This window comes from Cherax quadricarinatus, unplaced genomic scaffold, assembly GCF_038502225.1.
Source record: "Cherax quadricarinatus isolate ZL_2023a unplaced genomic scaffold, ASM3850222v1 Contig16, whole genome shotgun sequence".
Lineage (NCBI taxonomy): Eukaryota > Metazoa > Arthropoda > Malacostraca > Decapoda > Parastacidae > Cherax > Cherax quadricarinatus.
This window is the reverse complement of record NW_027195042.1, coordinates 175,001-192,500: the sequence shown is the minus strand read 5'-3', so window position 1 is coordinate 192,500 and position 17,500 is coordinate 175,001. Positions and strand designations below refer to the sequence as shown.

The 17,500-nt window shown below is 46.7% G+C and overlaps 1 protein-coding gene across 4 annotated transcripts in view; it reads right to left on the bottom strand.

Moving 5' to 3' along the window:
* The window catches only part of LOC128704536 (BTB/POZ domain-containing protein 6), a 104,964-nt gene that overhangs the window by 62,480 nt on the left and 24,984 nt on the right, over positions 1-17,500 (bottom strand). For 3 of the 4 annotated variants that reach the window (XM_053799648.2, XM_070079783.1, XM_070079781.1), the window contains exon 2: positions 6,355-6,512. In XM_053799648.2, the coding sequence (XP_053655623.1) occupies positions 6,355-6,512 (158 nt within the window). Of the gene's footprint in view, positions 1-6,354; positions 6,513-6,780; positions 7,038-17,500 lie in introns of those variants that run through there. The other variant, XM_053799652.2, reaches the window with a different exon arrangement.

The window sequence follows — 17,500 nt, the reverse complement described above, 5'->3', positions numbered from 1 at the left end:
ATATATATATATATATATATATATATATATATATATATATATATATATATATATATATATATATATATATATATATATATATATGCTAAGATAACAGGGATATCTTGCTACTCCTACTTACACTTTGGTCACACTTCACAGACACGCACATGCATATATATATATACATACATCTAGGTTTTTCTCCTTTTTCTAAATAGCTCTTGTTCTTTTTTATTTCTTCTATTGTCCATGGGGAAGTGGAAAAGAATCTTTCCTCCGTAAGCCATGCGTGTCGTATGAGGCGACTAAAATGCCGGGAGCAATGGGCTAGTAACCCCTTCTCCTGTATACAATTACTAAAAAAGAGAAGAAGAAAAACTTTATAAAACTGGGTTGCTTAAATGTGCGTGGATGTAGTGCGGATGACAAGAAACAGATGATTGCTGATGTTATGAATGAAAAGAAGTTGGATGTCCTGGCCCTAAGCGAAACAAAGCTGAAGGGGGTAGGAGAGTTTCAGTGGGGGGAAATAAATGGGATTAAATCTGGAGTATCTGAGAGAGTTAGAGCAAAGGAAGGGGTAGCAGTAATGTTAAATGATCAGTTATGGAAGGAGAAAAGAGAATATGAATGTGTAAATTCAAGAATTATGTGGATTAAAGTAAAGGTTGGATGCGAGAAGTGGGTCATAATAAGCGTGTATGCACCTGGAGAAGAGAGGAATGCAGAGGAGAGAGAGAGATTTTGGGAGATGTTAAGTGAATGTATAGGAGCCTTTGAATCAAGTGAGAGAGTAATTGTGGTAGGGGACTTGAATGCTAAAGTAGGAGAAACTTTTAGAGAGGGTGTGGTAGGTAAGTTTGGGGTGCCAGGTGTAAATGATAATGGGAGCCCTTTGATTGAACTTTGTATAGAAAGGGGTTTAGTTATAGGTAATACATATTTTAAGAAAAAGAGGATAAATAAGTATACACGATATGATGTAGGGCGAAATGACAGTAGTTTGTTGGATTATGTATTGGTAGATAAAAGACTGTTGAGTAGACTTCAGGATGTACATGTTTATAGAGGGGCCACAGATATATCAGATCACTTTCTAGTTGTAGCTACACTGAGAGTAAAAGGTAGATGGGATACAAGGAGAATAGAAGCATCAGGGAAGAGAGAGGTGAAGGTTTATAAACTAAAAGAGGAGGCAGTTAGGGTAAGATATAAACAGCTATTGGAGGATAGATGGGCTAATGAGAGCATAGGCAATGGGGTCGAAGAGGTATGGGGTAGGTTTAAAAATGTAGTGTTAGAGTGTTCAGCAGAAGTTTGTGGTTACAGGAAAGTGGGTGCAGGAGGGAAGAGGAGCGATTGGTGGAATGATGATGTAAAGAGAGTAGTAAGGGAGAAAAAGTTAGCATATGAGAAGTTTTTACAAAGTAGAAGTGATGCAAGGAGGGAAGAGTATATGGAGAAAAAGAGAGAAGTTAAGAGAGTGGTGAAGCAATGTAAAAAGAGAGCAAATGAGAGAGTGGGTGAGATGTTATCAACAAATTTTGTTGAAAATAAGAAAAAGTTTTGGAGTGAGATTAACAAGTTAAGAAAGCCTAGAGAACAAATGGATTTGTCAGTTAAAAATAGGAGAGGAGAGTTATTAAATGGAGAGGTAGAGGTATTGGGAAGATGGAAGGAATATTTTGAGGAATTGTTAAATGTTGATGAAGATAGGGAAGCTGTGATTTCGTGTATAGGGCAAGGAGGAATAACATCTTGTAGGAGTGAGGAAGAGCCAGTTGTGAGTGTGGGGGAAGTTCGTGAGGCAGTAGGTAAAATGAAAGGGGGTAAGGCAGCCGGGATTGATGGGATAAAGATAGAAATGTTAAAAGCAGGTGGGGATATAGTTTTGGAGTGGTTGGTGCAATTATTTAATAAATGTATGGAAGAGGGTAAGGTACCTAGGGATTGGCAGAGAGCATGCATAGTTCCTTTGTATAAAGGCAAAGGGGATAAAAGAGAGTGCAAAAATTATAGGGGGATAAGTCTGTTGAGTGTACCTGGTAAAGTGTATGGTAGAGTTATAATTGAAAGAATTAAGAGTAAGACGGAGAATAGGATAGCAGATGAACAAGGAGGCTTTAGGAAAGGTAGGGGGTGTGTGGACCAGGTGTTTACAGTGAAACATATAAGTGAACAGTATTTAGATAAGGCTAAAGAGGTCTTTGTGGCATTTATGGATTTGGAAAAGGCGTATGACAGGGTGGATAGGGGGGCAATGTGGCAGATGTTGCAAGTGTATGGTGTAGGAGGTAGGTTACTGAAAGCAGTGAAGAGTTTTTACGAGGATAGTGAGGCTCAAGTTAGAGTATGTAGGAAAGAGGGAAATTTTTTCCCAGTAAAAGTAGGCCTTAGACAAGGATGTGTGATGTCACCGTGGTTGTTTAATATATTTATAGATGGGGTTGTAAGAGAAGTAAATGCGAGGGTCTTGGCAAGAGGCGTGGAGTTAAAAGATAAAGAATCACACACAAAGTGGGAGTTGTCACAGCTGCTCTTTGCTGATGACACTGTGCTCTTGGGAGATTCTGAAGAGAAGTTGCAGAGATTGGTGGATGAATTTGGTAGGGTGTGCAAAAGAAGAAAATTAAAGGTGAATACAGGAAAGAGTAAGGTTATGAGGATAACAAAAAGATTAGGTGATGAAAGATTGAATATCAGATTGGAGGGAGAGAGTATGGAGGAGGTGAACGTATTCAGATATTTGGGAGTGGACGTGTCAGCGGATGGGTCTATGAAAGATGAGGTGAATCATAGAATTGATGAGGGAAAAAGAGTGAGTGGTGCACTTAGGAGTCTGTGGAGACAAAGAACTTTGTCCTTGGAGGCAAAGAGGGGAATGTATGAGAGTATAGTTTTACCAACGCTCTTATATGGGTGTGAAGCGTGGGTGATGAATGTTGCAGCGAGGAGAAGGCTGGAGGCAGTGGAGATGTCATGTCTGAGGGCAATGTGTGGTGTGAATATAATGCAGAGAATTCGTAGTTTGGAAGTTAGGAGGAGGTGCGGGATTACTAAAACTGTTGTCCAGAGGGCTGAGGAAGGGTTGTTGAGGTGGTTCGGACATGTAGAGAGAATGGAGCGAAACAGAATGACTTCAAGAGTGTATCAGTCTGTAGTGGAAGGAAGGCGGGGTAGGGGTCGGCCTAGGAAGGGTTGGAGGGAGGGGGTAAAGGAGGTTTTGTGTGCGAGGGGCTTGGACTTCCAGCAGGCATGCGTGAGCGTGTTTGATAGGAGTGAATGGAGACAAATGGTTTTTAATACTTGACGTGCTGTTGGAGTGTGAGCAAAGTAACATTTATGAAGGGATTCAGGGAAACCGGCAGGCCGGACTTGAGTCCTGGAGATGGGAAGTACAGTGCCTGCACTCTGAAGGAGGGGTGTTAATGTTGCAGTTTAAAAACTGTAGTGTAAAGCACCCTTCTGGCAAGACAGTGATGGAGTGAATGATGGTGAAAGTTTCTTTTTCGGGCCACCCTGCCTTGGTGGGAATCGGCCGGTGTGATAATAAAAATAAAAATAAATAATATATATATATATATATATATACATATATATATATATATATATATATATATATATATATATATATATATATATATATATATATATATATATTATATATATGTATATATATTATATATATATATATATATTATATATATGTATATATATATATATATATATATATGCAATAAGTTCACAGTAAACAGGTGATTTCAGAATATGCAAAACAACCACTCTGAAAGAATAGAGAAATTCCAAGCGCTTTCGTGACTACTCACATTATCAAGGAACTATGAAAGTAAAGCATCCAAGGAAGCTATATAAGGGGTCTGGCCAGCACCTCACTATCAGATCCCACATCGGTTAAACACCTGACGCGCGCCGACCCAACTTGGATAGTTCCTTTGCACAACTCACCCACAAACTATTCTACCCAAGAAAATTTAAAAATTATTTGTCCAGTGTATTATTAAATTCTTCCCAAATTCTATTAATTATAAATGGATCTAATTTATATAAACCAAAGGAAATATTAAAATTATTGTCAAAACTGCTTTTTATGAAACAAGATTCAATTATATTCCTGTCGACCATGGACTTGCTTGATACTACTTTCTCAACTTTTTGAAAATCAATTGGATGGTTAAAATCTCTTACATGAATAAATAGAGCATTGGAATCTTGTCCAGTTCTAATGCTATATTTATGTTGTTTTAATCTTAGTTCGAGATTTTTACCAGTTTGACCGTAATAAACTTTATCGCAAAGTTTACAAGGAATCTTATAGACACATCCATCAGCATTTTGGGGGGAATTCTTTATCAAAAGTTTTTTTACTGTATCAAGATTTTTGAATACAACTTTAATATTAAAAGTCTTAAGAAGAGAAGGCATATCAACCAAGTTTTGATGGTAAGGGAGAACCAACATATTTTTAGTTGAATAAGGCTGGTTGTCCCTTTTTGGATTGTAAAAAGTATTTCTAGCAATTTTAAAAGATTTATCAATTACATTTCTTGGGTATTTTAAATCATTACCTATTTCATAAATTTTGGATATTTCCTCATCTATGAACTCAGGACTACAAATTCGTAAAGCTCTCAAAAACATTGATGAGAAAACAGACAGTTTGACTCTATCTTGATGCGAGGAATAATAGTGGACATAGGAACAGTTATTTGTAGGTTTTCTGTAAATTTTAAATTTGAATTCATTATTACCCTTAATAATTAAAAACATCTAGAAAAGGCAATGAGTTATTTTCTTCAAACTTGGTGGGAATCGGCCAGTGTGCTAATAAAAAAAATAAATATATATATATCTTGAAGGGAAGAGGCAGGATGAACGTGATAGGTCACGTTGGCAAAGACTTATCTGGCTTTAAGCCTTAGATATATTATGTGTCTGGTGGTGACAGATTCCCTCAGTCATCCTCAGTCTCTCATACACTGTCTAACTCTCTGACACTGTCTAACACGTGTTTCCTTAAGACACTTGCTGTCGCTGTTCACCTAGCAGTAAGTAGGTACCTAGGTGTTAGTCTGCTAACAATTGATGACACCGTTAATCTAGTAGTAAATAGGTACCTGGGTGTTAGTCTACTAACACCTGCTGACACTGTTCATCTATTAGTAAGTAGGTACCTAGGTGTTTGTCTACTAACACCTGCTGTTACTGTTCACCTAACAGTAAGTAGGTACCTGGGTGTTAGTCTACTAACACCTGCTATCACTGTTCACCTAGCAGTAAGTAGGTACCTGGGTGTTAGTCTACTAACACCTGCTGTCACTGTTCAACCTAGCAGTAAGTAGGTACCTGGGTGTTAGGTGACTAGTCTGGGTGGCATCCTGAGGACAAAATTAACCCAAGTTGTGGGAAATGCTCTACATAACCAGGAACTTTCTATATAGTATGTCATTGGTGTGAGCTATGGTCTGTATAAGTTGTATCAGGTACTGGTAGACATTAACATTATTATTATTATTGTTATAATAATAATAGGTCACCTCATTAGTGTGTACTAATGCCTGTTGGTCAACTTTGACTCGATGTAAGAGTGAATTTCACCTCAAATACCATGAACCGCCACTTTCTTCAACAATCTGGATCGGAATACTCTCAAAATACCACAAGTGAATCAAATATCTTCGCGTTGTAAGGCAGACTGGGCAGTAGTTAGATGATAGGGTCCTGTACACCACACTTTTTGGATAGTAGTTACATGAACTATCTTCCACACGTCAGTTATGCTAGTTTGCACTCATGTGTTGACAAGATTAGTTAGTAGTAGTAGTAGTAGTAGTAGTAGCAGTGGTAGTAATAGTAGTAGTAGTGGTGGTAGTAGTTGTACTGGTAGTGATAGTGGTAGTAGTAGTAGTAGTAGTAGTAGTGGTGGTGGTAGTAGTAGCAGTGGTAGTAATAGTAGTAATAGTAGTGGTAGTAGTAGTAGTAATAGTAGTAGTAGTACTTGTAGCAGTAGTAGTAGTACTAGTAGTACTAGTAGTAGTAGCAACAGTAGTAATAGTAGTGAATAGTAGTGTTAGTAGTGGTGGTGGTAGTTGTAGTGGTAGTGATAGTAGTAGTAATAGTACTAGTAGTAGCAGTGCTAGTAATAGTAGTAGTGGTAGTAGTAGTAGTAGTAGTACTTGTAGCAGTAGTAGTAGAAGTAGTAGTAGTAGTAGTACTAGTAGTAGTAGCAACAGTAGTAGTAGTAGTAGTAGTAGCAACAGTAGTAGTAGTAGTAGTAGCAAAAGTAGTAGTAGTAGTAGTAGTAGTAGCAAAAGTAGTAGTAGTAGTAGTAGTAGTATTGGTGGTGGTACTTACTCCTTTATTCCTTCTGGTAATGCAGTAGCCATTGATGTGGGAGTGGGCGTGTCCGTGGGCGTAATCCCTGAGAGCCTTGTTATCAGCAAGATGGGCGTGGGTGTGAGGTCGCATACACGCCTCTGGTGTTCACGCCCTTGGTGTTCACCACGCCTACCCTGGAGAATACAACACACTCTTATTAACTGGTACCTCACTACAGAGGTTCTAGGGTAGGTACTACCTCGGTACCTACCCTAGAACCTAAGTTAAAAACACGTAGGTACACTACAGTAGACCTACTGGGTGTTACCAGGTAGGCTTATCCCAACTGTAAATCTAAATAAACACTTAGGTACACCACAGTAGGCCTACTGGGTGTTACCAGGTAGGCTTATCCCAACTGTAAACCTAAATAAACACGTAGGTACACTACAGTAGGCCTACCGAGAGGAAGAGGTCGTGATGTTGCAAGGGGTCGACCGAGGACTCTGGTTTGGAAATTTTGGGCGCAGTTCTGGCGAAGAAGCTGCTAGAGCAGTCATTGGACTCCCTGGGCTTATGGGAAAGTAAAGCAAGAGATACCAGCCGGGCCAGTGAGATAGGGATGGATCAGGAAACTCATCCCAACCCCAGATATACTGGATGGAGAAGGTTGGCAGGTAGCAGGAGCCTCGAAGTCCCAGCGAAGCCACAATGTTTCTTTGCTTCAGATCTGGCAAGCCAAGCCATCTGCAGGTAACAAATTTAGATTGTTAAGCAAAGGACACCACGACATCCAGTATTGTGCTATAATTCACCTCGAGCGGAAATGTAGCCTGAAGATATTAGTGTCCCCAAATCTGAAAGGAGAGTTTATTCTCACACTCCGAAACACAGAGTCCTACGAAGTTCTGCAGAAGGTGAATGACCTGGAATCACCACTAAAATCCATAGAGTGGATAACAAAAGGTATACTAATGTGCTATCCACTAGACATGCCTCTCGTTGCAGTCCATAGCAACAAAAACATCGTGAAGACTGAGCAGCTCCGAGCCAAGACAAACGGCAATGTGCCTACGAGGCAAGTCTTGATCCAACATAGAGGACCTTTCCCAGCTCAACTGGATGTCGGGAAAATACCAGGTTAGGACGTACAACCCAGGACCTTTAAGGCGCTTCAAGTGCCACAGGTACAACCACCTCAGGGCCCGACGTCAGTTTAAAGGAATATGTGGTATCTACATCGGGTCTTACCCGATCAAGGACTGCTTGGATAAACTAAAAAGAGGAGAGGCTACGAAGCCTCGGTGTCCAAACTGCGGCAAGAAGCATCATGCCATGAATCTGCACTGCCTGAAGAGGCTCTACCGTGTCAAAACAGCATGGAAAATTCCGGTTATCCAGCCTCACCACTGAGCAGTAGCCTCGTCCAGAGGAGGCTACAGTAACACGGGATCCAGGGGCCACTTCCCTGGCACAGCGACGGGGTCGCACCATTGCTTAACCGGCTTCCGGTTCTCCTGCTCAGATTCTCACCCAACAATGGCAGTCAGCAGGCACCATGCTGCAGGAACACACTACACCACAACAGTCACCAGTGAGGAGGACTGTAGCTCAGCATTCTGTGTTACCCCTGAACCATCAAATGATGTTGACTATCAATCATCTGCTTCACAGATATCATAAGTGACATGATAGACTCAAAATAAAACAAAGAAATATTCAGAACTATTGTGAAGATCTTCGTAAACATATATATGATGGACAAAACAGCGTTTGTGTTTATTTGCAAGTTTATCCGACCACCGAACAGTGCCCAGAGACAATGATGGGAGGCCTGATAGCCTCACCCAACACAGTGCCCAGAGACAATGATGGGAGGTCTGATAGCCTCACCCAACACAGTGCCCAGAGACAATGATGGGAGGCCTGATAGCCTCACCCAACACAGTGTCTAGAGACAATGATGGGAGGTCTGATAGCCTCACCCAACACAGTGCCCAGAGACAATGATGGGAGGTCTGATAGCCTCACCCAACACAGTGCCCAGAGACAATGATGGGAGGCCTGATAGCCTCACCCAACACAGTGTCTAGAGACAATGATGGGAGGTCTGATAGCCTCACCCAACACAGTGCCCAGAGACAATGATGGGAGGCCTGATAGCCTCACCCAACACAGTGCCCAGAGACAATGATGGTAGGTCTGATAGCCTCACCCAACACAGTGCCCAGAGACAATGATGGGAGGCCTGATAGCCTCACCCAACACAGTGTCTAGAGACAATGATGGGAGGTCTGATAGCCTCACCCAACACAGTGCCCAGAGACAATGATGGGAGGCCTGATAGCCTCACCCAACACAGTGCCCAGAGACAATGATGGGAGGTCTGATAGCCTCACCCAACACAGTGCCCAGAGACAATGATGGGAGGCCTGATAGCCTCACCCAACACAGTGTCTAGAGACAATGACTGGAGGTCTGATAGCCTCACCCAACACAATGCCCAGAGACAATGATGGGAGGCCTGATAGCCTCACCTAACACAGTGCCCAGAGACAATGATGGGAGGCCTGATAGCCTCACCTAACACAGTGCCCAGAGACAATGATGGGAGGCCTGATAGCCTCACCTAACACAGTGCCCAGAGACAATGATGGGAGGCCTGATAGCCTCACCTAACACAATGCCCAGAGACAATGACTGGAGGTCTGATAGCCTCACCCAACACAATGTCCAGAGACAACGACTGGAGGTCTGATAGCCTCACCTAACACAGTGCCCAGAGACAATGATGGGAGGCCTGATAGCCTCACCCAACACAGTGTCTAGAGACAATGACTGGAGGTCTGATAGCCTCACATAACACAGTGCCCAGAAACAATGATGGGAGGTCTGATAGCCTCACCCAACACAGTGTCTAGAGACAATGACTGGAGGTCTGATAGCCTCACCCAACACAGTGTCCAGAGACAATGATGGGAGGCCTGATAGCCTCACCCAACACAGTGTCTAGAGACAATGACTGGAGGTCTGATAGCCTCACACAACACAGTGCCCAGAGACAATGATGGGAGGCCTGATAGCCTCACCCAACACAATGTCCAGATACAATGACTGGAGGTCTGATAGCCTCACACAACACAGTGTCCAGAGACAATGACTGGAGGTCCGATAGCCTCACCCAACACAATGTCCAGATACAATGACTGGAGGTCTGATAGCCTCACACAACACAGTGTCCAGAGACAATGACTGGAGGTCTGATAGCCTTACCTAACACAGTGCCCAGAGACAATGATGGGAGGCCTGATAGCCTCACCTAACAGTGTCCAGAGACAATGACTGGGGGCCAGATAGCCTCACCCAACACAGTGCCCAGAGACAATGACTGGGGGCCAGATAGCCTCACCCAACACAGTGCCCAGACACAGTGACTGGAGGCCAGATAGCCTCACCCAACACAGTGCCCAGACACAGCGATTGGGGGGCCAGATAGCCTCACCCAACACAGTGCCCAGACACAGTGACTGGGGGCCAGGTAGCCTCACCCAACACAGTGCCCAGACACAGTGACTGGCGGCCAGATAGCCTCACCCAACACAGTGCCCAGACACAGTGACTGGCGGCCAGATAGCCTCACCCAACACAGTGTCCAGACACAGTGACTGGCGGCCAGATAGCCTCACCCAACACAGTGCCCAGACACAGTGACTGGAGGCCAGATAGCCTCACCCAACACAGTGCCCAGACACAGTGACTGGCGGCCAGATAGCCTCACCCAACACAGTGCCCAGACACAGTGACTGGCGGCCAGATAGCCTCACCCAACACAGTGCCCAGACACAGTGACTGGCGGCCAGATAGCCTCACCCAACACAGTGCCCAGACACAGTGACTGGCGGCCAGATAGCCTCACCCAACACAGTGCCCAGACACAGTGACTGGCGGCCAGATAGCCTCACCCAACACAGTGCCCAGACACAGTGACTGGCGGCCAGATAGCCTCACCCAACACAGTCCCCAGACACAGTGACTGGGGGCCAGATAGCCTCACCAACACAGTGCCCAGACACAGTGACTGGGGGCCAGATAGCCTCACCAACACAGTGCCCAGACACAGTGACTGGGGGCCAGATAGCCTCACCCAACACAGTGCCCAGACACAGTGACTGGCGGCCAGATAGCCTCACCCAACACAGTGCCCAGACACAGTGACTGGCGGCCAGATAGCCTCACCCAACACAGTGCCCAGACACAGTGACTGGCGGCCAGATAGCCTCACCCAACACAGTGCCCAGACACAGTGACTGGCGGCCAGATAGCCTCACCCAACACAGTGCCCAGACACAGTGACTGGCGGCCAGATAGCCTCACCCAACACAGTGCCCAGACACAGTGACTGGCGGCCAGATAGCCTCACCCAACACAGTGCCCAGACACAGTGACTGGAGGCCAGGTAGCCTCACCCAACACAGTGCCCAGACACAGTGACTGGCGGCCAGATAGCCTCACCCAACACAGTGCCCAGACACAGTGACTGGCGGCCAGGTAGCCTCACCCAACACAGTGCCCAGACACAGTGACTGGCGGCCAGATAGCCTCACCCAACACAGTGCCCAGACACAGTGACTGGCGGCCAGATAGCCTCACCCAGCACAGTGCCCAGACACAGTGACTGGCGGCCAGATAGCCTCACCCAACACAGTGTCCAGACACAGTGACTGGAGGCCAGGTAGCCTCACCCAACACAGTGCCCAGACACAGTGACTGGCGGCCAGATAGCCTCACCCAACACAGTGTCCAGACACAGTGACTGGAGGCCAGGTAGCCTCACCCAACACAGTGCCCAGACACAGTGACTGGAGGCCAGGTAGCCTCACCCAACACAGTGCCCAGACACAGTGACTGGCGGCCAGATAGCCTCACCCAACACAGTGTCCAGACACAGTGACTGGAGGCCAGATAGCCTCACCCAACACAGTGCCCAGACACAGTGACTGGAGGCCAGATAGCCTCACCCAACACAGTGTCCAGACACAGTGACTGGAGGCCAGGTAGCCTCACCCAACACAGTGCCCAGACACAGTGACTGGAGGCCAGGTAGCCTCACCCAACACAGTGCCCAGACACAGTGACTGGAGGCCAGATAGCCTCACCCAACACAGTGCCCAGACACAGTGACTGGAGGCCAGGTAGCCTCACCCAACACAGTACCCAGACACAGTGACTGGCGGCCAGATAGCCTCACCCAACACAGTGCCCAGACACAGTGACTGGCGGCCAGATAGCCTCACCCAACACAGTGCCCAGACACAGTGACTGGAGGCCAGGTAGCCTCACCCAACACAGTGCCCAGACACAGTGACTGGCGGCCAGATAGCCTCACCCAACACAGTGCCCAGACACAGTGACTGGAGGCCAGATAGCCTCATCCAACACAGTGCCCAGACACAGTGACTGGAGGCCAGATAGCCTCACCCAACACAGTGCCCAGACACAGTGACTGGAGGCCAGATAGCCTCACCCAACACAGTGCCCAGACACAGTGACTGGCGGCCAGATAGCCTCACCCAACACAGTCCCCAGACACAGTGACTGGAGGCCAGATAACCTCACCCAACACAGTCCCCAGACACAGTGACTGGAGGCCAGGTAGCCTCACCCAACACAGTGCCCAGACACAGTGACTGGCGGCCAGATAGCCTCACCCAACACAGTGCCCAGACACAGTGACTGGAGGCCAGGTAGCCTCACCCAACACAGTGCCCAGACACAGTGACTGGCGGCCAGATAGCCTCACCCAACACAGTGCCCAGACACAGTGACTGGAGGCCAGGTAGCCTCACCCAACACAGTGCCCAGACACAGTGACTGGCGGCCAGATAGCCTCACCCAACACAGTGTCCAGACACAGTGACTGGCGGCCAGATAGCCTCACCCAACACAGTCCCCAGACACAGTGACTGGAGGCCAGATAACCTCACCAAACACAGTCCCCAGACACAGTGACTGGAGGCCAGGTAGCCTCACCCAACACAGTGCCCAGACACAGTGACTGGCGGCCAGATAGCCTCACCCAACACAGTCCCCAGACACAGTGACTGGAGGCCAGATAACCTCACCCAACACAGTCCCCAGACACAGTGACTGGAGGCCAGGTAGCCTCACCCAACACAGTGCCCAGACACAGTGACTGGCGACCAGATAGCCTCACCCAACACAGTGCCCAGACACAGTGACTGGAGGCCAGGTAGCCTCACCCAACACAGTGCCCAGACACAGTGACTGGCGGCCAGATAGCCTCACCCAACACAGTGCCCAGACACAGTGACTGGAGGCCAGGTAGCCTCACCCAACACAGTGCCCAGACACAGTGACTGGCGGCCAGATAGCCTCACCCAACACAGTGTCCAGACACAGTGACTGGCGGCCAGATAGCCTCACCCAACACAGTCCCCAGACACAGTGACTGGAGGCCAGATAACCTCACCCAACACAGTCCCCAGACACAGTGACTGGAGGCCAGGTAGCCTCACCCAACACAGTGCCCAGACACAGTGACTGGCGGCCAGATAGCCTCACCCAACACAGTGCCCAGACACAGTGACTAGAGGCCAGGTAGCCTCACCCAACACAGTGCCCAGACACAGTGACTGGCGGCCAGATAGCCTCACCCAACACAGTGCCCAGACACAGTGACTAGAGGCCAGGTAGCCTCACCCAACACAGTGCCCAGACACAGTGACTGGCGGCCAGATAGCCTCACCCAACACAGTGTCCAGACACAGTGACTGGCGGCCAGATAGCCTCACCCAACACAGTCCTCAGACACAGTGACTGGAGGCCAGATAACCTCACCCAACACAGTCCCCAGACACAGTGACTGGAGGCCAGATAGCCTCACCCAACACAGTCCTCAGACACAGTGACTGGAGGCCAGATAACCTCACCCAACACAGTCCCCAGACACAGTGACTGGAGGCCAGGTAGCCTCACCCAACACAGTGCCCAGACACAGTAACTGAGGACCTGCTGACCTCACCTAACTATTGTACATAAAATATCTTACCTTGAATCATCAAGGAACAACATGAAGACACCGATCACAGCCACTGAACAGCTGAATTATATCGACATCTTTTTAGAGATCCTCAGACACGTCATCTTAGGATTAAGACAATATCAGGACGCATCAGTCAATCTACTACTGCTAGAAGGTACTTGTAAGAACATAGGGACTTAGGGGTAGTAGTAGTGGTAGTGGTAGTAGTGGTAGTGGTGGTAGAAATATTTAGATCAATGGTAGTGCTGGTAACTGCTTTAATCTTACGTAAGTGTATACAGGATTACATTTCTATTCCTCCTGTCTTATATATATATATATATATATATATATATATATATATATATATATATATATATATATATATATATATATATATATATAAATATATATATATGTAAAGAGAGAGAGAGCTAGCTAGCTTTATGAGGGAGAAGGAAGTGTTGGTGACACAGTTATTGATTCCAGTAATACGTAAATGTGTGTGTGTGTGTGTGTATACTCACCTAGTTGTGGTTGTAGGGGTCGAGTCACAGCTCCTGGCCCCGCCTCTTCACTGACCGCTACTCGGTCACTCTTCCCGCTCCGTGAGCTTTATCGTACCTCTTCTTAAAGCTATGTATGGATCCTGCCTCCACTACATCACTTTCCAGATTGTTCCACTTCCTGATAACTCTGTGACTGAAGAAATACTTCTTAACATCCCAGTAATTCATCTGAGTCTTCAACTTCTAACTGTGTCCCCTTGTTGCTGTGTCAAATCTCTGGAACATCCTGTCTTTGTCCACCTTGTCTATTCCTCTCAGTATTATATATGTCGTTATCATATCCCCACTATATCTCCTGTCTTCCATTGTCGTCAGGTTGATTTCCCTTAACCTCTCCTCGTAGGACATACCCCTTAGCTCTGGGACCAGTTTTGTCGCAAACCTTTGCACTTTCTCTAGTTTCTTTACGTGCTTGGCTAGGTGTGGGTTCCAAACTGGTGCCGCATACTGCAATATGGACCTAACGTACACGGTGTACAGGGTCCTGAACGATTCCTTATTTAGATGTCGGAATGCTGTTCTGAGGTTTGCTAGGCGCCCTTATGCTGCAGCAGTTATTTGGTTGTTGTGTGCCTCAGAGATGTGTCCGGTGTTATACTCACACCAAGATCCTTTTCCTTGAGTGAGGGTTGTAGGCTCTGGTCCCCTAGACTGTACTCCGTCTGTGGTCTTCTTTGCCCTTCCCCAGTCTTCATCTCTTTGCACTTGGATGGGTTGAACTCCAGGAGTCAGTTGCTGGACCAGGTCTGCAGCCTGTCCAGATCCCTTTGTAGTTCTGCCTGGTCCTCGTTCGATCGAATTCTTCTCATCAACATCACATCATCTGCAAACAGGGACACTTCGGATTCTATTCCTTCCGTCATGTCGTTCACAAATACCAGAAACAGCACCGGTCCCAGGACTGATCCTTTTGGCACCCCGCTCGTTACAGGCGCCCACTCTGACACCTCGCCACGTACAATGACTCGCTGTTGTCTTCCTGACAGGTATTTCCTGAGCCACTGTACTGCCTTCCCTGTTATCCCTGCCTGGTCCTCCAACTTCCGCATTAATCTTTTGTGTGGAACTGTGTCAAACGTCTTCTTACAGTCCAAGAAAATGCAATCTACTAACCTCTCTCTCTCTTGTCTTACTGCCGTCACCCTTTCATAGAACTCCAGTAGGTTTGTGACACAGGATTTCCGTCCCTGAACTTGAGCTGGCTGTCGATGATAAGCTCATTCCTTTCTAGGTGCTCCACCACTCTTCTTCTGGCAATCTTCTACGTTACCTTGCATACTATACATGTCAGTGATACTGGTCTGTAGTTTAATGCTTCGTGTCTGTCTCCTTTTTTAAAAACTGGGACTACATTTGCTGTCTTCCATACTTCCGGTAGTCGTCCTGTTTCGATAGATGAGTTGAAGATAGTTGTTAGTGGTACACAAAGCGCCTCTGCTCCCTCTCTCAGGACCCATGGAGAGATGTTATTGGGCCCTATCGCCTTTGAGGTATCTAGCTCGCTTAGCAGCCTCTTCACTTCTTCCTCAGTTGTATGTATTGTGTCCAACACCTGATGGTGTACCCCACCTCTTTGCCTTTCTGGAGTCCCTTCTGTCTCCTCTATGAACACTTCTTTGAATCTCATGTTGAGTTCCTCACATACTTCACTGTCATTTCTTGTGATCTCTCCTCCTTCCTTCCTCAGCCTGATTACCTGGTCCTTGACTGTTGTTTTCTTCCTGATGTGGCTGTACAACAGCTTTGGGTCAGATCTGGCTTTCGCTGCTATGTCATTCTCATATTGCTTTTGGGCCTCCTGTCTTACCTGTGTATATTCATTTCTGGCTATGTGACTGGTCTCCATATTCTCCTGGGTCCTTTGCCTTCTGTACTTCTTCCATTCCCTAGCACACTTGGTTTTGGCCTCCCTGCACCTCTGGGTGAACCATGGGCTCGTCCTGGCTTTTTCATTATTCCTGTTACCCTTGGGTACAAACTTCTCCCCAGCTTCCTTGCATATTGTTGTCACATATTCCATCATCTCGTCCAATGACTTCCCTGCCAGTTCTCTGTCCCACTGAACCACATTCAGGAATTTCTTCAGGTTTGTATAGTCCTCTTTCTTGTAGTTTGGCTTCACTTGTCCAACCCTTCCTGCTTCTCCCTCCACTCGTAGCTCTACTGTGTATTCGAAGCTTAAAACCACATGATCGCTGGCCCCAAGGGGTCTTTCATATGTGATGTCCTCAATATCTGCACTACTCAAGGTGAATTCTAGGTCCAGTCTTGCTGGTTCATCCTCTCCTCTCTCTCTGGTAGTGTTCCGTACGTGTTGGTACATCAGGTTTTCCAGTACCACCTCCATCATCTTAGCCCTCCACGCTTCTTGGCCCATATGTGGCTCCAAGTTCTCCCAATCGATTTCTTTGTGGTTAAAGTCACCCATAATCAGTAGCTTTGACCTGCTCGCATGAGCCCTTCTGGCTACTTCAGCCAGTGTGTCAACCATTGCTCTATTACTCTCATCATACTCTTACCGTGGCCTCCTGCTGTTCTGTGGTGGGTTATACATCACTGCAATTACCACCTTGGGACCTCCAGACTGAAGTGTTCCTCTTGCTTCTCCGCTGTCTCCTCTCTCTAGCTCATCAAAATCCCATTGGTTTTTGATCAGCAGTGCCACTCCTCCACGCCCTCTGTTCCCCCTGTCTTTCCTCAGGACCTGATATCCCGTTGGGAAGATGTGTATGTGTGTACTCACCTATTTGTGGTTGCAGGGGTCGAGTCTTAGCTCCTGGCCCCGCCTCTTCGCTGGTTGCTACTGGTTCCTCTCTCTCCCTGCTCCATGAACTTTATCAAACCTCGTCTTAAAACTATATATGGTTCCTGCCTCCACTACGTCACTTTCTAGACTATTCCACTGCCTGACAACTCTATGACTGTAGAAATACTTCCTAACATCCCTTTGACTCATCTGAGTCTTCAACTTCCAATTGTGACCTCTTGTTTGTGTGTCCCCTCCTTGGAACATCCTGTCTTTGTCCACCTTGTCTATTCCGCGCAGTATTTTATATGTCGTTATCATGTCTCCTCTGACCCTCCTGTCCTCCAGTGTCGTCAGGCCGATTTCCCTTAACCTTTCTTCATAGGACATTCCCCTTAGCTCTGGAACTAACCTTGTCGCAAACCTTTGCACATTCTCTAATTTCTTGACGTGCTTGATCAAGTGCGAGTTCCTAACAGGTGCTGCATACTCCAGTATGGGCCTGACGTACACGGTGTACAGTGTCTTGAAAAATTCCTTATTTAGGTATCGGAATGCTAATTTCAGGTTTGCCAGGCGCCCATATGCTGCAGCAGTTATCTGGTTGATGTGCACCACAGGAGACATGCTCGGTGTTATACTCACCCCAAGATCTTTCTCCTTGAGCGAGGTTTGCAGTCTTTGGCCACCTAGCCTATACTCCATCTGCGGTCTTCTGTGTCCTTCCCCAATCTTCATGACTTTGCATTTGGCGGGGTTAAATTCGAGAAGCCAGTTGCTGGACCAGGTGTCCAGTCTATCCAGGTCTCTTTGAAGTCCTGCCTG